This window comes from Diabrotica virgifera, chromosome 3, assembly GCF_917563875.1.
Source record: "Diabrotica virgifera virgifera chromosome 3, PGI_DIABVI_V3a".
Classification (NCBI taxonomy): domain Eukaryota; kingdom Metazoa; phylum Arthropoda; class Insecta; order Coleoptera; family Chrysomelidae; genus Diabrotica; species Diabrotica virgifera.
The window spans coordinates 90,733,997-90,761,654 of record NC_065445.1 but is presented as its reverse complement, the minus strand read 5'-3'; the positions used below and the strand labels follow the sequence as shown (position 1 = coordinate 90,761,654).

At 33.4% G+C, this 27,658-nt stretch overlaps 2 protein-coding genes across 2 annotated transcripts; both read left to right on the top strand.

The window, feature by feature from the left end:
• Positions 1–373: 373 nt before the first annotated feature.
• On the top strand, positions 374–15,627 carry LOC126881917 (tubulin polyglutamylase complex subunit 2). The gene is made up of 2 exons (XM_050646651.1): positions 374–569; positions 14,613–15,627. The coding sequence occupies exon 2, from the start codon at positions 14,617–14,619 to the stop codon at positions 15,478–15,480; it is 864 nt and encodes a 287-aa protein (XP_050502608.1). The 5' UTR covers positions 374–569; positions 14,613–14,616; the 3' UTR covers positions 15,481–15,627.
• On the top strand, positions 2,168–4,855 carry LOC126881916 (uncharacterized). The gene is made up of 2 exons (XM_050646650.1): positions 2,168–4,250; positions 4,337–4,855. The coding sequence occupies exons 1-2, from the start codon at positions 3,488–3,490 to the stop codon at positions 4,528–4,530; spliced, it is 957 nt and encodes a 318-aa protein (XP_050502607.1). The 5' UTR covers positions 2,168–3,487; the 3' UTR covers positions 4,531–4,855.
• Positions 15,628–27,658: the final 12,031 nt, after the last annotated feature.

The following is a 27,658-nucleotide window of genomic DNA, read 5'->3' as shown; positions in this document are numbered from 1 at the left end:
TTATTATTTTATATTCTTTGAATTACAAAAAAACTTATGACACCCTGTGATATGTACGAAATTAACCCTCAAAGGCTGCAAAAGTCACAACATTATAAATTTATAATAATCATCAAATAGTGAGAAGATATGAATACCTATTATATTAACGATAAAAATTATATTGATTTCCTTTTTTGCAAATTCCAAAATTTACAAAATTAATGTTTTTTCAAAAGATAATGCGCGAAGAATTGGCAACATAGCTCTGTCATACAAAATGCAGTAGCGCACGCGTTTGCGAGCGCGCCGACTTGTTGGCTGCAGTGTTTGAATTTGCCCGCCTCACTTCTTATTGATTTATTTTCAACCAATTCTTGCGAAAGTATTGAAATAATAAATACCGCCCCGTGGCAATCGCACAAAGTAACATCAGCATTGATAAATCTATCATCTTTTAAAGATCAAATTTGACAAAATTAAACTGAGATAAGTTAGTTTAATAATATGCATTGCAGTTGGCCCAGGATATTAAATAAAGAAAATACGTAAAATGCCCAATAATAAAAGATAAAAGTTTATTTGATAAGGTGGGTTAATTTTATTTTCTTTTTAAGTTTACAATTTCATATAAATATTTTTTTAATAAATGGAAAATGCATGATAATTTTTTAAAATAGAAATTTAAAAAGTTTTCGCAAGTTGCAAAATTATATTTATAATATTATTAAGAAATTACTCTTTAAAAGTTTGTCTAATATTTTATGTTAGAGTAACAATTATACAATATGCTGTACAGTTGGTTGTCTACGTTAGACATACATAGAAGATTTTACTACGTATAAACACCTACGTCATTGTGTATTAATTTTTTCTCTTGTAAATGCAATTTCTCTTTTTAATTTAATATGGATGATTTACATCATATGGCTGCACCAATTTAATATAACCGCCAGAAAATTTAACATGTTAATTTCCCCAAAAAAGACAAAATGGATGGTTATAACTGCAGATCCAACAAGATGTAAATTGGAGCTGGAAGGTCACATAATAAAACAAGTGATGGAGTTTAAATACCTAGGCATCACACTATCTAGCTACGGAAGGCTCGAAACAGAAGTGGAAGATCAAGTGAATAGAGCAAACAGAGCCGCAGGTTGCCTGAATGACACAATATATGGAGAAATAAAAATATCGGAAAAGAAATGAAAGGCAGAATTTACAAAACAGTCATCAGACCAATAATGACATACGCGGCAGAAATACGACCCGACACAGAGAGGACAAAAAGATTGCTCGAAGCAGCGGAGATGAAAACCCTTCGAAAAATCGATGGTAAGACTCTATGGGACAGAGCTAGAAGTGCAGATATACGCATATACGACGGAGATGCAAGGTGGATAACATTAATAACTGGGTAAGGAACAGAAGAATAGAATGGAATGACCACATAAGCCGAATGACAACAAATAGAGTAGTCAGGACAGCGAGAGACGGTTCCCCAATAGGAAGACGATCAGTGGGAAGACTACGAAAACCATGGAACGACAACTTACTAGAGGCACATTGAAAAAAGAATGTGTGTGTACTTTGTACGCACGTAAGAAGTTATACTTCTATTATAATATACCTAATCTAACTTCATATATTATGATTTCAACGAAATCAATATACCTACCTAGGGTAAGTGCACCAGTAATGGACATACCGCTAGTAATGGTCACCTTAAGCCAATTAACGTCATTATATTCATTTCTTATTACATTTTACCGCACATTTTTACATTACCCTGTTGATTATACTATCCATAATACAAGGACGAACTCTGCCCCATCTGACAATGGTTTTTGACTAACTGTCATGCGTAAAACTTTGGCGCGCCAAAAATCAGTTTGTTTTGATCTATCAGACAAGTTGTGTAGTCGTTGGGTTGAAATTAGTGCCGTGAACGTATTATTGAAATTTATATATTTATTTTGTGTTGTTACACATTTAAAGGGTAAGTACTTTGTATTTTTTATTCATATTTACTAAAAACATTATTATGAAAGTTTTTGATCATGGGTGACCATTACTGAATGAAAATTCTGTTAGAAATTTAGAAATGGTCACCACGGGTGTCCATTTCTAAAATAAAATGATCTATTAATGGTCACCAATATATTCGATCCATTTAGCGCTTTAAAAATTATGTGTTATTTTTTTATTTATGTTTGTTTGCTTAATACATCATTGTGGAGGTTTTTGATTATGGGTGGCCATCGTTAAAATACAATCATTTATTAATGGTCTCTTTATCCATTTCGAATTTAGAGCTTTAAAGAATTTAAAGTAACCTGTAATTTCTTATTATTATAGACATGGATACCCAGAGAGGAAAGAAAAGGCCTTTTTTTAAATGGACGGAAGATAAAATGAGCCTTGCTATAGACGCAGTAAAAAATGAAGGCATGTCCAAAAAATGTGCAGCTAAAGAATTTTGTGTTCCTAGAACAACCTTAAAGCGTAGACTTGAAAACAATTGTCTTAAACGAAAAATGGGTCCTAAAACTATTCTTTCAGAAGGCGAAGAGAAATTATTAGCTAATTGGATCTTGTCTATGGACAGAAAGGGCTTTCCTGTTAATGCAACAAATCTACTCTCCACGGTGCATAAAATTATGAAAGAAACTGGGAGGTCGACTGTTTTTAAAGATGGGATGCCCGGGAAAACTTGGTTCGCTGCTTTTCTTCGAAGACATCCTGAGATAAAAAAACGAAGAGCAGAGTCTATTACAAAATCAAGAGCTGCCGTCTCTAAAGCTGATATAGAAAAATGGTTTAATGAAATTGAAAACTATTTAAAAGAAGAAGGTATGATTGACATACTAAAATACCCAAATAGGATATACAATGCAGACGAAACCGGGTTTAGCCTTGATCCTAAATCTGGTATTGTCCTTGGGCCGGCGAAATTGGAAGAAGACTTTTATGAGAGAAAATCTAATGCAGAAAAAGAGCAAATAACTGTTATGGCCTGTTTTTCAGCCGATGGTATCACAGTTCCACCAATGGTCATATATCCGTACAAAAAAATACCAAAGGATATAGTTAATTCTGCACCACCAGAATTGGCAGTGGGACGATCAGACTCCGGATGGATGAACTCGGAAGTATTTTATGAGTATATCGGCAACCATTTTTTGCCCTATCTCAAAGAAAAAAATATACCACAACCTGTTTTGTTTTTCGTGGATGGACATAGGTCCCATCTAACTAAACAAGTCAGCGAATTATGTGAAGCAAGTGGTATCATCCTGGTTGCTCTTTTCCCCAACGCCACTCATATTCTCCAACCAGCCGATGTTTCAATTTTTAAACCTTTAAAAACTGGTTGGCAGACAATAGTAAGAACATGGAAATTTGAAAACTTTCCGAAGGATGTAACAAAGTATACATTTGCAACCATTCTAAGTACGGTTTTTAAAAAATATGCAACGGAAAGTACAATACGCAACGGTTTTAGAAAATGTGGACAATACCACCACTTGAATTGAATCATTTCAGAACAAATTTCGACAATAAAGATGACTGGAAGGGAGACTTACAATTTAAGAAACTTTATGAGGTTTGGGCAGAATTTAAAAATGAAGCTTTATTAGTAACAAATAAACATAAACATGTCACTGGGGAGGATGACTCTAACTTAATGGAAGGAAATGAAGAAATGTCAATATCGTTTTCAGTTCCAACAGCGTCAACTTCAACTCCAAACGGTAAGCATAGAGAAGAGAGTGTAATTCTTCCAAATGAAGAACAGTCACAGAACGGGAACAGCACTATTTTACAAGATAAAAGTACTACTTCACTAAATGTTTCAGAGTCATTTCTTTCACCGGATAAATTAGAAAACGTTGCGCTGTATAAGGACAAAGAAGACCAAGGATATGTGGTTAGCACTCCTTTCAAAAAATGTCTCATTTTTCCTAAGACTCATGAAAAAGAACCACCCAAAAGAAAACGAAAAATATTTCCAGCAGGTGTATCCACTACACTTTACAGGGCCCATTATGATAATATAACGTCTAAAAGTGGCCCTTCAAAACAATCACAAATTAAAATAAAAAAGCCTGCAGTAAAGAGAAAAGTAATAAGCGAATCTGAATCTTCTGCCGATGATGTTCCTTACTGTGATGAAGATCTAGATGCGAGTGATGTTGAAAATTATACGATCAAGAATATTCATGATGGAGATTTTGTTATTATCAAATACAATGGAAATCTTTATCCAGGTAACATTCTATAACTATAATATATTTGTTGTTTCCGTCTCCTAACAGAATTATGTTTTAATGATCAAAATTTTTCTTTGTTCTAGGAAAAGTGATAAAAGCTAACCAGGAAGGAGCAGAAGTTTCGTCAATGGAAAAAGCAGGCTATGACTGGAAATGGCCAGAAAAAGAAGATGTATTATTTTATTTTTATGAGGACATTAAAAAGATTATAAAGGAACCATTAGTTAAAGGCAAACGGGGTTATTACTCAGTACCAGAACTATCTAGTTTTCTTTAAAGTGCGTTATACAATTTTTAAGTGAAACATTTTTTTGTAGGACATCACGGGCGTAGCCAGGTTTTAGTTTCGGGAGGGGTTTAAGAAAATAAAACGACAAAAAGTACATAAAATAACCCTTATATTCATAAGAAAAATTTTATAAATCTTAATATTTAACTTTTAGGGGGGGGGTTGAAACCCGAAACCCCCCCGGCTACGCCCATGGGACATAAGTTTACATTTTGCTATGTTTTTTTTGAATGGTTGTTAAAAATTTCAGCAATGTAACGCAGTGAAAAGCTTATATAAAAATATATTTGATAAAGTGTCCATTACTAAATTATCGAGAGTCCATCACTAGAGTTTTTGTGACCATTACTGGCGATTTTGGCATTTGTGTAGCAAAAAATATTTTTTTGGAAAAACAATTTTTTTTTAGTTATTTACTTGGATGTATATGAAAGTATATACCTTTCTTAGTATCCTAGCACAGTAAAAAAAATTGTAAGTCAAATACTTCATTAGAACGAATAAAAATAGTACAAAATTTTCTCTTGGGTGTCCATTACTAGTGCACTTACCCTATCTACTTTAAACAGTTTTTTGTATTGTATTTAAATATTAAACTAATTTTAGAAAGAACAAAAAGAATACCAAAAATTAAAAAAAAAGGATATGACTTTGTCCGGATTTGAACAGGGGACCTCTCGATCCCTAGGCGAATGCTCTACCGATCAGCTACCACCGTTTTTGTATTCAGTCGATCATTTCTCGGACATAATTACAATCACAGTGACAGATACATTAATTGAAAATAAACATTTCCAATAACACTTATTAGGAGGAAGACAAATCCACAGACATAAAAATTATAATAAATATATTTACTAAAAACATTAATAATATATTCTTTTCACGCACACCTTATTTGCGCTACATAACTTAAAAGATGTAGCGACTAATACCATACTGTCGGTGTGCGCATGCGCCCAGGAATGTAAAAATTCACCCTCGTGCCTAAAGAAGTATAACTTCAAAAACAGACAAAGTCATCTATACAAAAAGAAGAAGAAGAATTTAATATGGACCTTCTTATTAAAGACCACGATATTGTGGATTATTATCCTGACAAGTTAGAAATTTCCATTCGTCAATCGAGTATTGATCTGTCATTTTATCACTTGCTATCTGAATTTTGTTGGCTGGCCAAGCTTGTACTGGCCAAAAACATCTCAACTAATATACAGGGTGTTTCATTAATAATTGTCCATATAGTAACTGGAAAATCCTTAGCACAAAATACGAAGATTTAACCTAAAACACCTAAATAAAATGTGGTTCCTTACTGAGTTACAGGGTGTTTTATCTAAAAATTTAAAAATTATTTTTGCTCAGAATTTTAAAACTATTCGACGTATCCTTTTCATACTTGGCAGCAAGTATAGGTGCTATACAAAATACTAAATTATGTTAAACAAGCGTTTCTGGCTATTACCAGAGGCGTACGACGGGGGAAAGTAAATGGTTGACCCTTTCCAAATTCTACGCCACTGGCGGAATTGCTATTTTAGTTCAATTTTTGTATTCTCCAATACTTTCTCTGAAAATAATATACCCTTCATTCGTAATGATATAGTCATTAATTTTCGAGATATTTGAAGTTAAAAATGAAACGACACGGTTATTTTGATTAATTATATTGTGTCGCTTCATTTTTAATTTCAAATATCTCGAAAACTAATCATTTTATCGTTACGAATGAAGAGTATATTATTTACATAAAAATTATTGGAAAATCAAAAAATTACACGAAAATAGCAATTTCGTCAGTGGCGTAGAATTTGAGAAGGGTCAACCAGCCACTATCCCCTGCCGTACGCCTCTGGTAGTAGCTAGAAACGTTTATTTATCTTAATTTAGTAGGGTGTACAGTACCTACACTTTCTGCCAAGTATGATAAGGATACGCCAAATAGTTTTAAAGTACTGGGTACAAATTATTTTTAAATTTTAATCATATGAATCATATCGTAAATTAATCAAAATTACTGTGCCGTTTCATATTTAACTTCAAATATCTCGAAAACTAATGACTTTATCGTTACCAATGAAGAGTATATTATGTACGTAGAAAGTATTAATAAATCTAAAAATGGCACTAGAATAGTAATTCCTCCAGTGGCGTAGAATTTGAGAAGGGTCAACCATTCACTATCCCCTCCCCTGTCGTACGCCTCTGGTAGTAACTATAAACGTTTGTTTATCATAATTTAGTAGGGTGTATAGTAGTCGCACTTTCTGCCAAGTATGAAAAGGATACGTCGAATAATTTTAAAATGCTGAGCAAAAATACTTTTTAAATTTTTAGATAAAACACCCTGTAACTCAGTAAGGAACCACATTTTATTTAAGCGTTTTAGGTTAAAACTTCGTATTTTGTGCTAAGGTTTCTCCAGTTACTATATGGACAATTAATAATGAAACACCCTGTATAATGGCACACAACTTGAACAATATCTATGCCACGAGATTAGATAAATTAGGAAGAGATAATCAAACAACAGTGTTAAACAGGAGAATAGGACTGGCACGGGCGGCTTATGGAAAACTGAGGAAAGTCTTTAGATCAGATATTCCCATGTGCTTGAAAAGGAAGGTCCTTAATCAATGTATACACCCATCAGTTCTAGCGTATGGAGCAGAAACATTGACCCTTACCAGAAAAGAAGAAAAGTAATCAATAAAATACAAGTGGCACAGCGAGCAATAATGGAGATGTCAATGTTGAATATATCCCTCAGAGACAGAGTTTTAAATAACATAGTTAGGAGAAAAACTTGTATTAAGGACGCAGTTCAAAGAATTACAATGTTAAAATGGAACTGGCTGACACATGTTGCCAGATTTCTAAGCTAGGACAAATCATCACCATCAATGTCGTTATAACTATTCGAGAGTCTTTACCGCGTTTACTATTGCTTTCCATGCTTGTCGGTCCTGTGCCACTATTTCCCATTGTCTCACTCACATTTTCTCCAGATCTTCTCTGACTGCATCTTTCCACCTTTTTCTAGGCCGTCCTACAGACCTTGTCCCATCTGGGCTCTCCCCGAGCAGCTATGAAAGATTGTTGAAAAAACTCACATTCTTTTGTCATGTAAAATTTGAAGGTTTCGGCATGGAATTATAATTCTAAATTTGGTAAAATTTCGGGAAAACTTTCGGTCTTGACGGTCCAGTTAGCTGGGGCTCAGTCGATCGACAAGTTTAGTGGATTTGCGATTTGCGGTCGCTGGTTCGAGCCTCAGCTAGGTCATGAAATTTATAAAAGGCCAACGCCGTAGTATAAAACTCAATAGAGTCTACGGCTTGGTCTGGAATAAACTGGCGTCTGATCGACCTATGGAGGAGCGGTACGGGAAGGGATAAGGGCTTCCGGCTTGGTGATACTCCTCCATAGATCCCTACCGAAGGGCGTTGACGCCTAAGAACGGTGTATACATACATACTATTCGGCAGCAAATATATCTTGGGGATATTATGTTCGCCATTTTTTGTGGGGATATTTTGTCCAAAAAAAATTGTGGGGATTATTTGTCCGGGATTTTTTGTGGGGATTTTTTGTCCGGGGATTATTTGTCCGGGGATTTTTTTGTTCGGGGATTTTTTGCCCAGGGACATAGACACCTTTACTTAACAAGCCATGAAGAGAAAAAGGCAACATCGCAATTGATGACGTGCGTAGTCCGACTTTCGGACTACCGCTTTTGAAAACACAATTTTAAAGTAGAAATTCTGGTAAAATTTATAGTATTTTTTGAGTCGAACAAGAAAATATTATTAATTAGAAGTTTGTACAAAATAAAATTAAAAGTACTTCCTTGTAAGTAACGTTTATTATACAAAAAAAAAACCAATAACAAGAATATACATGGGATTCATTTTTTTCAAATCCTAAGAAAACTAATGAGTATTTTTCAAAAATTTAAACGCAGAATGAAAGATTACGTTAGGACCGAGGGCCGAAAGTCACTGAAAACTTCTCTGTTTATTTTAATAAGTTACAAGGGCGAAAAATTAAGAAAATTTAGTGTGATTTTTAGTTTCAAATATGTCATTCAAAAACAACTTTTCATTCATTATAAGGGACTTTCGGCCCTCGGTAATAAAGTAATCTTTTATTCAGCGTTTAAATTTTTCAAAAATACTTATTAGTTTTCTCAGGATTCGAAAAAAATGATTGCATTTAAAATACACTGAAAATTTTGACAGGCGTCAAAATTTTGCATTTTGTTCCTTTCCCTTTAAAGTTTTTTGCACTTATTTAGAAACACCCTGATTTGATAAAGAACAAAAATCTAGTTCTTAAAGTAGCTAACTTTTTTTATTATCCAACATAAGCGAAATAATAAAAAAAAAACAGAATGTTATTAAGAAAACCAGAGTCTATAGTTGGGTTTTAATATATTATTATTATTATTATACGAAAAAAAACCAATAACAATAATATGTGTAAAATACTTTATTTTAAATAAATAATATCTTATTTTAAATTATATACAAATATCGCTAGAAATAACTATAACAACAATTTCTCACATGGTTTGATGTGAAGTGTTGGGGTTTAGAGTCGATAACTTTCTTTTTTTGTTATTCCCCTTAGCATTACTTTTCTTTTTATACTTTTTTGAAAATTCATCACTTTGATGGCTGCTATTTTTGTTTTTTGTATAATTATTTAAAACAATATTACACATAATTTTTATAATAGCAGAATAAACTTTGAAGGCATTTTCCCCACATTCGCACTCAAATTCAAAATTTAAATGAAAGCCTTCATGTTGTAAACTTTTCATTACCAAACATGATAACAGCTTCAGGTGACAATTGTGTTGCAAAAATAATTTTTCAAGATTGGGACTATTTATAATAAATTCGAATGTTGAGCAAAGATGATAATAGGTAAATAAATTTTACTGAGTCTGTTGCTAAGCACAAACCATCTCTCTGCAAATAATCGTAGTAATCTGCTCCAGTTGTCTCTCCTTTATTGCAGAAAACAAGCTGTTTGAAATGTTCACAATAGTTTTTACTTTTATGAATTTGATGAGCCACATATCCACAAATATATAACTGGGTTGGTTCATCCAATTTATACACTTCTAAGTGGACGCATTTCTATATGCACGTAAGTTTATATAAAAATATATTATACTATAAAATATATTATATAAAAATATATTATATTGAACTAAAATCATCTTAATACATACCTTTTAATATTCTTTATAATTTGGAGCACTAAATATTGTAAAATGTTTGAGTTTTTCTGTAAATACAGTGAATATTATTTAAAAACATTTAAAAATAAATGAGAACTGTCAGAATTAACCGGTCTACGCTTAGATGTTGCCAAGTTTCAACTTCATGGCTTGTAAAGTAAAGGTGGCTATGCCAGGGATAATTTGTGGGGATTTTTTGTCCGGGATTATTTGTCCGGGATTATTTGTCCGGGGATTATTTGTCCGGACCCCGTACAGGGATAGCCCTATGCTAACTAAATGAGAGTTCTTTTGACAAGGTTGCCGCTCTTCACGGCAGCGGCCGTGAAAGGTAGTATTGGGCAGGTACTTCTAGAGGATTATCGCTGTTAACTGCTCTGGAATACTAAAAGAGGATTTATTTATGATAAATCACATAATGGCAAACCCGATTGCAATATACGACCATACTGATTCTAACATTTGAAACGGAGAGTAGATACGATGCTTATCGTAATCGAGGACGTCCTCCAACAAGGTGGTTGGACGACATCAAGCGCATCCAGCATAACTGGTACTCAAGGGTACTCAAGATCGGATGCAATGGAATTATATTTACGAGAGGCCTATGTTCAGCAGTGGACTCAAAACGACTGATGATATCTGAAAAAATTGTTAAGCAAGGTCGTATAGGTTGTTTATTCTTACTTTATTTGGTCGACGTATATTCTTCATCAGCAACGTTTCCTTGGGAATATTTGCAGCCAAACTGAAGATCAGCCGCAATTTAACTTTTAATAATGTTTTGTATTTTGATAACAACGACAGAAGTGGAAGTCGAAACGTCAATAAAATTACATAAATGCCACAAATAAATAGCTTCCAAATAACTGAAGATTGCATTCCGCAAAAGTAATTTACGATCAAACAACAACCATGCGGGGTTTTGGCCAATAGTACCAATATATAAAATATCAGAAACAAATAAATGTACCTACTGATTCCAATATCTTTGATGTTCGGATAAAGCTTCGGAAAGGTATTTGCCATTGTTCGATTCATCCTTTCTCCTCCTCCATTTCGTCTGACTTAGGACTGAATAGATAATTGAATACACTTTCAAATGAACTAGCACATGACCCTATTTTATTCCCATTTAAAAAAACCATCGATTGGTCATGGTCATCACGCCAGATGGTTAACGTCACTAGTATGATCTCCTGCTTCTTCTTTTATTACCGACTCCACTAATGAAGGTTAGCTATACCTAATCATTGCAAATGGACCATGATAGTCGTGACGTCAAATCAATGTTTTCTTTTCTGAAAGTTTCCAAACAAAGCAAAAATTCACACGTGGTGTTTGTTTTAGTTTTTATAATTTTGGAATATATTGCTTGTACGATGTTTAATTTTTACAAAATGGTAATGTGTTGGGTACCCGTGATGTGATTGTAATCAATATTTATAGTATATTTCTCACCATATTTCCAAGTAGGACTGGTTAAGAACCTGAAGAAACGCAGTAAGTACTATGTAGTGTGTAAATCCTTGATTTTGTGTAAGGACATTTATAAAATTAAAAGCAATATGATTGATATGACTAACAAGGATTGTGTCTTTAGAAAAAATGTGCAGATGATTGTTAAAACAAAATAAAATTAAAAATTATTACACAAATCACGTGTATAAACGTCAAACTTTTGCTTTGTTTGGAAACTTTTTTGACGTTTTGACGTCACACTATCACGGTCCATTCGTCTCTATCTTCTGCTTTTCTTAAAATCGTCTGTGTGTTTAACCCGGTCCAGTCGCGGATGTTTTTCAGCCAGAGTATTTTTCGTCTACCAGGATCTCCTTTTCTCTCTCGATTTTACCCTTCATAATCAGATGCAACAAGTAAGTGCCCCAAATATGCTGTTTTTCTCCTTTTGATAGTGGTCAAAAGTTCTCTGTCCCTTTCCTTTCTTTGCAACACCGCCAACAACATTTCGTTCGTAATTTGATCGGCCATGGTATTTTCAAAATTCTTCTAAAAAGCCACATCTCAAAAGCTTCCAGCTGTCTCATTAAGTCAATATTAACAGTCCACACTTCAGCACCATCAAGAAGAATAGAATGAATATAACATGTTACCATTCTATATCGGATTTGCAGATTGAGTCTTTGGTCACTCAGAAATTTCCTAATCTTCAAAAAGGCTGCTCTTGATTGATCTATGATCTATATATGACATTATTTATAATATGCCGCTCACAGCCTGGCCTATTTCTGATGGAAGAATCTAGTCATCACGAGAGAATACGAGTCCTTACCACGGCATTCGGGACGAACGCTACCGAAGTATATAAGAGGAGAAATTCCGTCAGCAGTCCAGTCAGTGATCGACGCGTAATATTATTGTACATATTCGAATCGAGTGTATTTGAAATGTATTAGTTATCGGAATTATTATGTTTAGTTAGTAAAATCATAAATTTGAGTTTGTAAATAAATTAGATGTGTTAGTTTGAGTTATTTGTAACTATTAAATAAATAAGTGATGTAAAATAAAATAATAATAAGTAAGTCTTCCTTTATTTAAATTAAACTTAGTGACTAAAAACATAAATAATAAAATAGTAAAAGACAGTTTTATAACAATATCCTCCTCCTCCTCAGTCGTTTCCTCATTGCTGAGTGTCGTGATTCCCTATAATACGAGCAACTATCTCTTTCCATCGGCTTCTGTCCTGAGCTTCCCTCATGGATTCAGAGAATGTTTTTCCACTGGCTTTCTGTACTTGATCCGTCCATCGAGTAGGTGAGCGACCTCTACTTCTGCGCCCTTCAACGTTTCCCGAAATTATAAGTCTCTCAAGATTATCATCACTTCTTCTTGCAATATGGCCGAAAAATTTTAAGACGGTGGAGAGGCAAATAGAGGAAAGTCGAGTCTGAATATTAAGCTCTTGGAGGATTGAGTGATTTGTTCTGTGTTCCGTCCATGAGATCCGAAGCATTCTTCTCCAGCACCACATTTCACAGGCGTCAATCCTTTTTCTGTCGTCCGATTTCATTGTCCATGTTTCGGATCCGTAATTAAATATGGGAAAAATTAAGGCACGTACTAATCTTATTTTGGTGTTCTTCGACAGAGAGCGATCTTTCCAGATTTTCGATAATCGACTCGTTTTTGGCCATGCCTATTCTCCTAAGTATTTCTGTTTCACAAGATCCTGTATATTACTGATGTAGGATCCTAGATAATTGAACTCGTTAACCACTTCAAACTGGTCCAAGGCTCCTGTTGTCTGAAGTGAATTTGAATAATCTACTATCATAATTTTTGTTTATTTATCTTGAGACCACATCTATTGCTTTCGGCTTCCACTAGCTGCAGCAGGCTGGACATTTCTTCTTCGCTATAACAATATATACGTTAAAAAATCAAAGATAAACATTGACCTGTTTCCAGTGGCGTTGCGCGATAGCTCTTTTTGGCGTTTAATTTTATCTTTGATACCTAGCGTTTTTAACAGCTGTCAACCCTAATTTGCGGCCATTTTTTCACAGGCAACCTTATAAGTATCGTATTAGAAAAAAAATTGCTTTAATTTTATATAAAAACATGCATCTACGTCATGAACGAATTTTTTTTTCAAAAATTAATTACTATTAATTTACCTAATTAAAACTATTTGCGGCTACTTTTTGACTGACAGCCTCTTATCAATGTATTTTCCTATTCTTAAATAACTGCGTTATGGTAGGGGAGCCTATGCGGGGATTTTTGTAGTTACTCGAGCGCGTCTGATTATCACATGGGGAGAAACCTTGCCTTGTACCCTGTAAATGTACCTCTACCATATTTTGGCTCTTAATACAGGGGAGTTCGTTAAAGTAGGTCCGAAACAAAAATCTGCCCTTAGAAAAACTCGAAATCGCCAGATTAAGACAAGGTAAGTTAAGTACATGCAAAATAGTGTATATTTAAAAAATCTGACGATTTGAGCTGCGCGTAAGGAAATGGGTGAGTCACAGTTTCACAAAAATAATGAATATTTCGCGAAATGAACGTCAGATCGAAAAACTAAAAAATACGTGTTCAATATTTTTCAAAAATCTATCGAATGATAGCAAATACGATCCCCACGGAGACTGGTGGGGGGTAAATTTAAAATTTTAAATACGAACCTCGCGATATTTCGCGAAATGAACATCAAATCGAAAAACTGCAAAATACACGTATTTAATATTTTTTGAAAAATCTATCGAACGGCACCAAACACGATCCCCCACGGAGGTGGGGTAGGGGATTACTTTAAAATCTAAATGGGAGCCGCCATTTTTTATTGCAGATTTGGATTCTTTACGTAAAAATAAGCAACTTTTATTCGAGACATTTTTTTCGAATTATGGTAGATGACGCTGTAATCAGAAAAAACGATTGTTGGAAATGAAAAATTAAACTAAAAAATGGAAAGTCCCCCACTTTATGGAAAACAAATGAACTTTTTTTGGTTTTAGAGCCTACTCTTCACAACCCAATAGGTCCCATAACGCTCGAGTAACTGCAAATTTAGCATACTTTCCTCCCCTACTATTATGAATGTAGTGATTTTGTAGTGGGATGTTGTACTGTACTATTAGATTTTGATAGTACAATTTCTATAACAATGAATAGGTACTTGTCAAAAATATATAGTTGATAGTTGTCAAAAGATGGATACGTTTCCAAAATTTGTTTTAAATTATGCCTTTATTTCTTGACGTTAATCTATGAGTTTTAAATAGCATCATTAAGAACTGACAATAAATTTTATGACCATGCCGACAACTAATTATGAAACTATTTACAGGAAAATGGGTTTTGTTGTGGACAAAGTATCCGAAGATTCATTTTATGAAAATCTTCTTCTTGGATTATCAAAGGTACTGGAAAAATCACCCTATATATCCAACCTTTCCCTAAAGAGATTCTCAGGATTGAGACAGATAGATATAAGAACTTGGGAGCATAATAACGGCATCTCTTTACCGGAAGATTTAAAAGCATTTTATTCGTCAACAAATGGATTCTTGTATTCTTATGATTTTTCTTATGAAATAGAAAATCAAGAAAAAAAGAACGTAAGGCTAGGAAAGATAGAAATAAATCCTTTGAACGATGTATTAAGAATATATGGTTATGAAACTAAAAATACAGCTCAAATAGAAAAAGTAGGAACAAAATTAAAACTTGTGCTATCTAAGGATAGTAAAGTGTTCGAACTTTGTTCAGTAGATGAAAATGCAAAACTTGTATTGGTGTATATAAATACATACTCAAATCCTACTATATGGTTGTACACAACTGCTATGGTATTCAATCATCTAGCTGATGATTTTACCACATATTTTCGAAGATGCATTGCCCACTTAGGTATCCCTTGTTGGCAGTATATAGCTTCTAGCAGAGGTCTGCCCGAATGGGCTAAGGAAATTTTTCTTCTACTAGCTCCAGGGGTATTATCAGAAGAAAAAAATCTAGTTGACATACCGAAAGTTCATATAGATGATACAAATGTAATTGATCCAGCTGTATTCATGAGTTCTACTAACAGCAGCCATGGTCTCATCATGCAAGCCATGCAACAAGCCAAGGCTACTAAAGACCGAGAGAAAAAATTAAAGCATGCCAACAAACGTCAAGTGAGCAGCCGATTAACTAAAAAACATGATAAATAAAACTAAGAAAAAAACGAGTATGTTATTTTACTACCTTTTAAATTATTTTAAACCTTTTTTTTCACTAATGCCAGAAATATTAATTATTCTTTGAAACAATTCTGATGAATGTACTTTTTAAATACTCAATAAAATACTAAGAGTAAAGACTAGTTTAATCCTTGATCAGAAGAAAAAAAAAATAAAACCTAATAATAGTCTCCCGTTTTATACCGCTAACGCGGGCTTTGGAATTATATAGCAGGGTAGTCCTATTTCTAGGCCCTACGGTATACAAGGAAGGTAACAGAGGGCCAGTGCTATGCTTCAATTGCTTATTAGGGGGCGTTCAATTATTACGTAACGCAGCTTGGGGGGAGGGGGTTTTGTAAAACGTTACGGCGGTATTAAAAAAACATTTATTTATGTAACGTTAAAATTTATGTAACAGTCAAGTTATTTTATCGACTTTCTGGTACTTTTTGCAACATAATTGTTCTATTTACATAGGTTCAAATGGCCACTTGTTACGTAACGTTTAGCTAGGGAGAAAGGGTACAGAAAAACGGTACGGTGCGTTACATAGGGGGAGGGGGGTCAAAAATCTTTAAAAATTGCATTACGTAATACTTGAACGCCCCCTATTGCCCCTGGCTTTACCCAAGGTACCCATTTTATTCAGGCTGAGTCGATCTGGAGCCTATAGACATTTTTAAAAATGTCTAGATGTTCTCGCCGGAGCTGGGATTCGATCGCCGGCCTACCTGCATGGAAGTGAGACATCCTATCGCCTGAGCTATCTGGCCCGCAAAATAAAACCTAAAAATGATAAAACTTGATTGGCGACGGTACCTGAAAAGGGGTACTAAATAACTGCGTCAAGTTTACTTGGCCGATATTAGTTGATCAGGAAGAATTAAACAAAATTGTGAGGACCTTTCTTTCAATGGAGTTGATCAACTTTGTATTAGATAATCCCAAGTTTTATCTAGCCAAACTTTTGTTGTTATAGCAAAAAATCTATAACCTATAGATTATAGATTTGTCCATTGGTGTTGGATTTTATGATAAGTCTGGTGAGCTGTTTTGTGTGCTCTAATCAACGGATATAGACGCATAAGAAGCAGACTTTAACGTAATGCTGTGAGGGCACAATTTACTTTTTTTACTTCTGCTCCTTCAACACCAGGGAGCGCTCATGTGATCCCCCTTCACCTACGCACCGTTCCCATACCGTTCCTCGTCAACAAACGTCTAATGCTTCTGAAATATGAAAAAGTGAGACTGGGAATACTTCGCCTTAAATTTTTGCATTTTATAAAATTAGAAATCAAATCCTACTCATGCACCATATTTTGTTTGTAGAAAATAAAATATTATTTTAACTTTAAATATTTTTTAATTACAGAATCTTTTTAAAACTTTAAACAATATCGTGATTCAAATTTTTGATTTAAATGTGTAGAAATCTTCAGTCAATAGAATAAAGTTTATGCAATCGTCACCTACAGGAGTATTTTGAAGTATCCTATAAGCGTGACCCCACAGTTCGATAATGTTTAATAGTGTTTCTTTAGATAGTTTTACTGGTCTCTTTCATATACACACACAGCATTATAACCCAATCTTAAGAGGCATGTATGTAAGTAAAGAATATTCGGACAGACTTGTAGTGAGGAGAGTTGGTACCTGCGCTAGCCAGAGAAGAACCATTCTTATCTCAACGCTCTACAACCACCACACGTACTGTTTTTCCGTGGAGGAATATTATTTTGTGTAAATTCCCTAAGCAATAAGACATTCATTATATTTTCTTCTTTTGGGGTAGTGTAGCTTTCCCCCGTTTTATACCTTTGCCGCTATCTTCATGATGTGTGTTGTGTGTGTTCGTATTTCGGGCTGTTGCTTTGAATAAAGTAGGTACTCTGAGAATTCTATGTACGTTAATGATATGTGCAGTGGCTGCTCCTGGTGTAAAGTATTGGAGGTGCACACATAATATTCAGATATAAAAAGCCCTTGAGGCCCTATTTCTTTAGGTACAATTTTTTGAGTGTCGTCAAATTGTAAAAATCAAATGACCTTTTTAAAAAATGACAATAAATAATGTATTTTATTGAATTAAAATTATAATTTAGTGTTTAAATTTTACAAGCAAGTTTTGTAACGAAAGTCAGGTCGTCTGTTATTTTTTAGAGAAATTCTTCAAAACCAATTCAGTAGATAAAATTTGAAATTTCTTGAATCATTTTTTTTATCCAAAACATTGTGAGTGCTGTTAGTCGATCCTAGCCCATAGCCATTCTAAGAAAAGTTTTGGTTCTGATACGTTTCAATGCAGAGAAACATCGTTCTGTTTCTGCAGTTGTCACTGGCATCGTAACAAGTGATTGAAGAATTTAAAATTATTGCAGAAAAATCATCTTGTAAATTATTTTCAGTTAAAAATTTATTTAAGGGGACTGCTCCGGATAGTTAAAATCGGATCTTCTATTTTGTTCTTTATGATTCCTCTTCTCTAAATATGTAGGAAACACGGAAAGCGGTAAAAAGTATTGATAGTAGCACCTACACAATCAATCAGTTTTTTCACAAATCTACATGTTAAATGATCATTTATAATCCCGACCTTTGCACTTTAATACATTCGTAATTAATAAATTTGGTTTAGATATTTTTAATTTTTCTTTAAAATATAATGAAGAAAATTTAATTGATGTTAAATATTCCACGCTAACATTCATGTCCACAAATCCCTCCATTCTTAATATTGTTCCGAAATTCGAACTTCACAAAAGCAAAATTTAAATGTACATTTGCGCCGTGCACGTTAAAAACACCATAAGATCACAGTCAACTTGTGCACTTGTGGGCTATAGCGGGAAGCGGGGTGTGTGGTGAGTTGTATTTTGCCCTATGATAAGTCATTGGGATAGGAGCCAGCGTAAGAGCGGTGAACGAGAGGTTCACCGCTCTTGAATGAAACTGTTAAGGCGGGTTGACATTCAGGGCCTATTTTACCACTAGGCCTGTGAGGCACCTGCCTCGGGCCCGTATTTTAACGGGGCCCGGAAATATCACCAAAAAAATTTTTATTACAATATCAAAATAGATTTTCAAAATTATTTTATTTTACGAACAGGAAATGATAAATGATAACAATAAGAATTATAATTAAACAACGTTTGATTGTTTAAATAGGTATACATCTTATTTATTGTTCACAAAAATTTAAATTTCTGGTGCAGAATTATTATTATTATTGTTAAATTATATTTAGGGCCCCAAAAAGTGTGTAGTGCCTCGGGCCTGATTTGAAGTAAAATAGGCTCTGTGGACATTACTAGTGAATAGGGCTTTTCATTCACAGTCATTTGTTTCGAGCTTCCGTCATATGTCGTATAATCCTTGTATTTAATATACAAGCATTATACAACATATTATGACAGAAGCTCGAAACAAATGACAATCGATGAAAAGCCTTATAACGAACGTGGTTCACACTAAAAAAACAAGCGTTATCTACGCTTCTGTGCAATACGTTTCGTGACAAACGTTATTGTGTTTACACTGGGTACGATAGTTGTATATTTTATTAGTGAACATGGCGTCATCATGTGTATACCAAGGCTACTATTGCAACTTATGTGTATACCTAGGCTACTATTGCAACCTATGTGTATATTGTAGACTACTATTGCAAACTGCGAAATAATTGCTATTATTTTTTTAGTACATGTTTTGCTGTAAAATTTTCAATTTCAAGCTGAGCAACAATTCTTTCTACTCATTCTTTTTATATCTTGCGTCAGAATCAGTCCAGTGTACAAAATCACTTTCGTACAAGTCTACAAATCTAACATAGTGGTCTCCCGTTCATTCAGACGCTCATTTTTTGGGTTAGAAGCACGTGCTTAATCAAATAGGTACTACAAACTCTCTACGACTGTCTTTCGAGCGTGAAATATTTCATGTTTAATGTCTTTCGTGACGTGGCGTAGACCATTCGTGAGACAATCGTGCTGCACGAACATCTGTTTACATTAGTCGTGTAGCACGGCTCAACTACGTAAGCGTCAGCCACGTTCGTTATTCACTATAGTAATGTCAACCCGCCTTAAGGCCTCGCATTCGTGAAGTTTCCTCGTCGAAATAGAATAAAAATATTGAATATATGTACTGTTATTATTGAATATATGTATATTGAATATATTGAACATATGAATATATGTATTGAATATATGTATATATATATATATATATATATATATATATACTTACTTACTCTAAAGTAATTAGGGAATTAAAACTTGAGACTGTCATTTTCAGGTTGGGCGTAGATTTACGCTCCTGTTATGTCTATGTCTCGGATGTTGTTTTTTGATGGAATGTGTCTAAAGATATTCAACCTCTCATCTTTACCGATGAGCCCACGGAGGTTGAAGAGGGCGAAACACATTTCTAAGAACTGGTGTTTGGATCTTTGATTCTATTCGAAAAATTTTTCCCAGCCAGAAATAGTGGATGTGTGAGTTATTCGTAAGGGGATTTTTCCACATTCTCTATTTCATTTGTTTATATATATATATATATATATATATATATATATATATATATATATATATATATATATATATATATTTAAAAACATAAGATGTAGATCTTTGAAACACACTCAGTGAACCAAAGATCCAAGGTTATTGGTTTAACGACCACTCGTACGAAATCAAATAGATGAAATAGAGAATGTGGAAAAATCCCCTTACGAACAATTCACACATCCACCATTTCGGGCTGGGAAAAATTTTTCGAATAGAATCAAAGATCCAAACACCAGTTCTTAGAAATGTGTTTCGCCCTCTTCAACCTCTCTGGGCTCGTCGGTAAAGACAAGAGGTTGAATATCTTTAGACACATTCTAATCAAAAAACAACATTCGAGACCTAGACATAGAAGGTGCGTAAGTCTACGGCAAATCCGACAATGACAGTCTCAAGTTTTAATTCCCTAATTACTTAAAGTAAGTAAAATATATGTTTAAAAACATAAGATGTAGATCTTTGAAACACACTCAGTGAACCAAAGATCCAAGGTTATTGGTTTAACGACCACTCGTACGAAATCAAATAGATGAAATAGAGAATGTGGAAAAATCCCCTTACGAACAAAATCCCCGAAATGGTGGATGTGTGAATTGTTCGTAAGGGGATTTTTCCACATTCTCTATTTCATCTATTTGATTTCGTACGAGTGGTCGTTAAAGCAATAACCTTGGATCTTTGGTTCACTGAGTGTGTTTCAAAGATCTACATCTTATGTTTTTAAACATATATTTTACTTACTTTAAGTAATTAGGGAATTAAAACTTGAGACTGTCATTGTCGGATTTGCCGTAGACTTACGCACCTTCTATGTCTAGGTCTCGAATGTTGTTTTTTGATTAGAATGTGTCTAAAGATATTCAACCTCTTGTCTTTACCGACGAGCCCAGAGAGGTTGAAGAGGGCGAAACACATTTCTAAGAACTGGTGTTTGGATCTTTGATTCTATTCGAAAAATTTTTCCCAGCCCGAAATGGTGGATGTGTGAATTGTTCGTAAGGGGATTTTTCCACATTCTCTATTTCATCTATTTTATATATATATATATATATATATATATATATATATATATATATATCAAATAGATGAAATAGAGAATGTGGAAAAATCCCCTTACGAACAATTCACACATCCACCATTTCACTGAGTGTGTTTCAAAGATCTACATCTTATGTTTTTATATATATATATATATATATATATATATATATATATATATATATATATATATATATATATATATATATATATATATATATATATTTAGCTATATCATGCTGATGACGACTAATAAGTCAGAAACACGTGTCTATGGTTGCATTCCATCTTGTGCATATTTTGTTTATATATATATATATATATATATATATATATATATATATATATATATATATATATATATATATATATATATATATATATATACATACATACTAGCTGACCCGGTGAACTTCGTTGCACCTTAGTGTGTCATAATTAAATAATCTGTCATAATTGTGATTCTAGATCAGTTCTTGAACGCAATTGCTAGAAATCAATTACTCAAAATCAACTGCTCGAAAATGAATTGCTAGACATGAAAATTGATCGAAATGCAATTTGCTCGGTTAAAAAAAAATTTTATGTCCAAATATTTTTTCACAATAATGCAAAATTTGTTGGTATGGTCGAATGAAATTCGATAGTTTTAAAGCATTCCAGAAGCCGCTACAGATAAAATGTTTTAACAGCTCAATAATCATTCAGAATTAGTCGACGGTTATTAAAAGTTAAAATAATTAAGACTATAACTGGACGATAACGATTTAATGAGTGAAATTTAAATTTTTTCTACTTTAATGACAAAAAAGCAAACTCATTAGCAGAACCCAATTAAAAATTATTTTGCACATCATATTTGAAAAAGTATTTGGTTGAAAAATCTCATTTTTGCTGGCAAAAAATATATTAATTTGTCTGGACTAAATTACAGTTCTGTTTATCTTAAAAGGGATATGTTACTATCAACATTCATACAGTGTTGCCAAACTGGATTTTGTTATTTTGAGTGTAAATTTTCCCAGCGATCTCCGAGGGTACAATACATAAAAACGATACATAATATGACAAATTATATGATATTCCACGTATACAGTACGTAAATCGTTCAGCTGGACATAGGGAACATACAATATATAGATTTAGATAGATACATAAATACATACATTGTATTGTATTGAGATAATTGAGGCAACTGAGCTTTCTCGATGACAATATGGTTGTTAGCATTAAGGGGCATTAACCTCAAAATTGACAAATCATTTTGACTGACACAAATAAACGTCAAAATATGAGAATGTAGTAGGTAGCTAAATATTTTTGGCCTAAGAAAATGGAAAAACTGTTTAGTTTTTAAAGTAAAATAAATTTTATTATTTTAATTCATACCTTAACCTTTAACTACACGCGCTGGCGTATTTTTGTACGCCACATATAAGAATTCTATTACAAATGTATTTAAAAATTTAATTTTTGTCTTTGTTTATTTATCTAACCTATCACTGGAATGTGATTTCTGTGATGAGAATGTGTTTCTTGTGGTGGATAACATACGCCACAATAGGGCTTTTCATTCACAGTCATTTGTTTCGAGCTTCTGTCATGTGTCACATAATATTAATATATCTACAACATACGTTATTGGTATATACAATAATACAAACCACAGACGTATGACGTAGATATATTAATATTATGTGACACATGACAGAAGCTCGAAACAAATGACAATCGATGAAAAGCCCTATTATAGTAATACAATTAGTAATATAAGTACATATTTCGAATGTTTTTTAGTCATTATGGCACAAAATATATATTTCTTTATAAACAATACTTTTTCTCAAGTAAAAAATATTTCAAAAAAATTTTTATTAGCAATTTTATTTATCATGGAATCAGATTCCAGTTATATATCCCAATTTGCTTACTGAGAAGGAACTCCAAGTATTCGCTGACGCCGAGTAAGGTTTATAACAAACAAATAAGTGTAATTTTTCAAAAAAAATAAACAAATCCGCTGTTTTTAAGTGTATTTTCTTGTGGTGTATAAAGTACGCCACGCGTGTAGCTATGTTATATTTTGATACGCGGGCAGTTAAAGCTTAAAATTCTAAATATTAATTAATTATGACAATAACAAAAAATAATATGAATCATTTAATACATGCAATAGTGTACATGATATTTTTCGTTAGTTCATCTAATAAACATAAATAAACTGGATGGTTTGCCCAGGCGAAAGCAAGATTTTTTGAAAATTGCGTAAAATTAAAAAATTCATATTTTATCCAATTTGAGTCCAAAAGTTAATCTGTTGCACTTTTCTTTTATGAAATTTCCCGTTCGTCGTTCTTCTGTGCTCAGAATTTTTCTACGGCTTACGGTTCGCTATTTCGGAAACGGACTGTGCTAGAGAAGAAAAAATAGCAGCGTTTTGTTCGGAACTCAGCAGGGAGTCTACCTGCCAAATTTCATAAAAATCGGTCAATTCGTTTTGGAGGAGTATGGCAACAAATATGTAAAATATTTAAATGGCTATTAAAAAATAACGGTTGAAGATAAAAAAAGTGAAAATTTAGGATTGTATGTATCTTTTGCTTCTACATCATACAAAATTAAGAAAAAACGGTTTGTCAAAAAATTTAAAAAATATATCAGGGGGGCAAGCCCCCTTATGACGTACGGGCAAGCCCCCTTATGACGTACGGGCATGAAATCAGAGTTATGCCTATTCCCAGTCCGGTAGAATAAACGTGTAAAATTTCATAAACATCTGTTGAGCCGTTCTCGAGTTATTAACGGTGTAACTAACATAACTCGACTTTCTTTTATAGATGTAAAATACTTAAATGGCTATTAAAAAATAACGGTTGAAGATAAAAAAGTGAAAATTTAGGATTGTACGTATCTTTTGCTTCTACATCATACAAAATTAAGAAAAAACGGTTTGTCAAAAAATTAAAAAAATATATCAGGGGGGCAAGCCCCCTTATGACGTACGGGCATGAAATCAGAGTTATGCCTATTCCCAGTCCGGTAGAATACACGTGTAAAATTTCATAAAAATCTGTTGATCCGTTCTCGAGTTATTAACGGTGTAACTAACATAACTCGACTTTCTTTTATACAGGGTGTCCAGAAACTCTACCGACAAACGAAGACAGGAGATTTTTTAGATAATTTTAAGATAATTTAACCCAATTCACCTAGTCCGAAAATGCTTCCTAAGGGAGCTAGAGCTCTTTGAAGATGGCGTCATGTAATTAGTTTTTCTTAAATAACTCCAGAACGCTTCTATTTAGAAAAACGAAAATTGGTATGCATATTTACTTTACAGAAATGAATCGATTCCATCCATTGTGAATTTCTAGTACCGGTCATAGGCGTCCGTTTTGGGTAGGGCAACGGTTATTTTATCGCATAACTTTTTTGTCTTTAACTTTTACGCATTTTTGACACTGGATTATTAAATTGTGAGGTATTCTAGTACTAAAAGGTACTCTTACTTTAAGTCGGTAGGACACACCGTTTTCTAGACAAATCGATTTGAAAGTTTTTCGTCTTGCGAATTTTCAAAAAAAAAAACGATGTATTTTACTAACTTAAAGCAAGAGTAACTTTTAGTACTCGAATACCTCATAATTTAATAATCTAGTGTCAAAAATGCTTAAAAATTAAGGACAAAAAAGTTACGCTATAAAATAACTGTTGACCTACCCAAAACGGACGCCTATGACCGGTACTAGAAATTCGCAATTAATGAAATCGATTTATCTCTGGAATATAAATAAATGTACCAGTTTTCGTCTTTCTAAACAGGTTTTTTTTATTTTTTTTTTAATTTAAAGAACGAAAAATTTTCAAATCGATTTTTCTAGAAAACGGTGTGTCCTACCGGCTTAAAACAAGAGTACCTTTTAGCACTAGAATACCTCACAATTTAATAACGCAGTGTCAAAAATGCTTAAAAATTAAAGACAAAAAAGTTATGCGATAAAATAACCGTTGCCCTCCCCAAAACGGACGCCTATGATCGGTACTAAAAATTCGCAATGGATGGAATAGATTTATCTCTGGAAGATAAATACGCGTACCAATTTTTGTTTTTCTAAACAGGAGCGTTCTGGAGGTATTTAAGAAAAACTCATTACAAGACGCCATCTTCAAAGAGCTCTAGCTCCCTTAGGAAGCATTTTCGGACTAAGTTGAATAGGGTTAAATTATCTTAGAATTATCTGAAGAATATTCTGTCTTCGTTTGTCGGTAGAGTTTCTGGACACCCTGTATATATAGATGTAAAATATTTAAATGGCTATTAAAAAATAACGGTTGAAGATAAAAAAGTGAAAATTTAGGATTGTATGTATCTTTTGCTTCTACATCATACAAAATTAAGAAAAAACGGTTTGTCAAAGAATTAAAAAAATATATCAGGGGAGCAAGCCCCCTTATGACGTACGGACATGAAATCAGAGTTATGCCTATTCCCAGTCCGGTAGAATACACGTGTAAAATTTCATAAAAATCTGTTGAGCCGTTCTCGAGTTACTAACGGTGTAACTAACATAACTCGACTTTCTTTTATATATATAGATGTAAAATATTTAAATGGCTATTAAAAAATAACGGTTGAAGATAAAAAAGTGAAAATTTAGGATTGTATGTATCTTTTGCTTCTACATCATACAAAATTAAGAAAAAACGGTTTGTCAAAAAATTAAAAAAATATATCAGGGGGGGCAAGCTCCCTTATGACGTACGGGCATGAAATCAGAGTTATGCCTATTTCCAGTCCGGTAGAATACACGTGTAAAATTTCATAAAAATCTGTTGAGCCGTTCTCGAGTTATTAACGGTGTAACTAACATAACTCGACTTTCTTTTATATACAGTTTGTACAGTATAAATTAAAGAAATATGGAACATAGCTTTTTAAGACACAGTGGTTGAACTGCATTTGAGATAGTGGACCAATATAAAAGTTCCAGACATTAAAACCAGAAATCATAGCAACATTAACATTGGCATGTAGAAAATATCTTTGAACTAGAACCTCCTACTTCTATCTCTCTTTTTGGGAGTTTACTAAAATAGCGAGCCCAGCCGAATGAGCCGTAAGTACATAATCGGACTTAAGGGTCCGCACCGCGCCAAGGAATATAACCGAACCGAACCCACTACCTACATGCACAGACAAGGCGATTGCAGATACGCGGTACGAATGGTTACAGGGCCGGCGATAACGAGCCTGCAAGGGATGCACTGCAGGCGGGCGCCCCTGTTTGGGGGGCGCCAAAATGACCTATTTTCTGTCGGTGCTATACAAAATACTAATTTAAAAGATACCGAAGGGCGCCTATGCTTCTTTTGCAGGCGGGCGCCTTATACCCTAGCGCCGACACTTTATAAGTTTTTGGATATGTATTTGAAACATATAATTTAACCTAAAATATTTATTTTAATATTTATAGTGCTAAATATTTCATGTGTATCTATTTATGGATAATGATGATTGGCATTATACATAATATTATGTATATTGTTCTAAAGCTATTTTTTGTGGCGTTTGTGTAATTTATTTTTCTAAATGGGAAATAAGCCACAATTTACCTTAAAAAATGATTTTGTTAACGTTTCGACCTCCACTTCGGACGTCGTTGTCAAAATACACAGTATTAATAAATTAAACAAAAATGTTGTTGCTTAGTAAAAAAAATTTCTTCTAATAATATAATTTATTCTAACTCATTCATATCGGCAATTATTAGAAGATTTTTTTTTACTAAGCAACAACATTTTTGTTTAAATTATTAATATTTTGTATTTTGACAATGACGTTCGAAATAAAAGTTAACAAAATAATTTTTTAAGTTAAATTGTGGCTTATTTCGTATTTAGAATAATAAATTTCATAAACGCCACAAAGAAATAGCTTCAGACAATATTTTAGGTGAAAAAATATGTTTTAAATAGGTACGTATCCATAAACTTAAACTTATAAAAATAAAATAATCTATTCGTACCGCGTATGCACAAAAAGCTAGAAGGATCTGCAAATTCTGCAATCGCCTTCTGCATGTAGTCAGGTCGCCGGTCGGTTCGGTTCTATTCCTTGGCGCGATCGCGAGGCGGACCCTTAAATATGAACCGGTCGTATAATAATTCTTATACCTGATTCTGACCTAGAGGTGGGCTAGAAGTATTTGCAGTCATGTAACGGTAACAGAGCAACAAAATAGTCGTATTTTAAACTCCTAATTAAAAATGTTCAAAAAAATTCAACAGGTGTTATTATTTTGTCTAGGTAGGAAACAATTTTATTCAAAAAGTAGTTTTTGTAATGAAAATAATATTGCATTAATAAATAATTTCATGTTTTTTTCATTGTCTTAATTGTTATTAGAAAATCTAACAAGAGCATAGGCGCCAAATTTCGGGCCAATGCTTTCTCAATGCATTCATTTTTTTCGAATTTTAAGAAAATAATAAGTATTTTTGAAAAATATAAACGCGGAATGAAAGATTACATTATTATCGAGGGCCGAAAGTCCATTAGA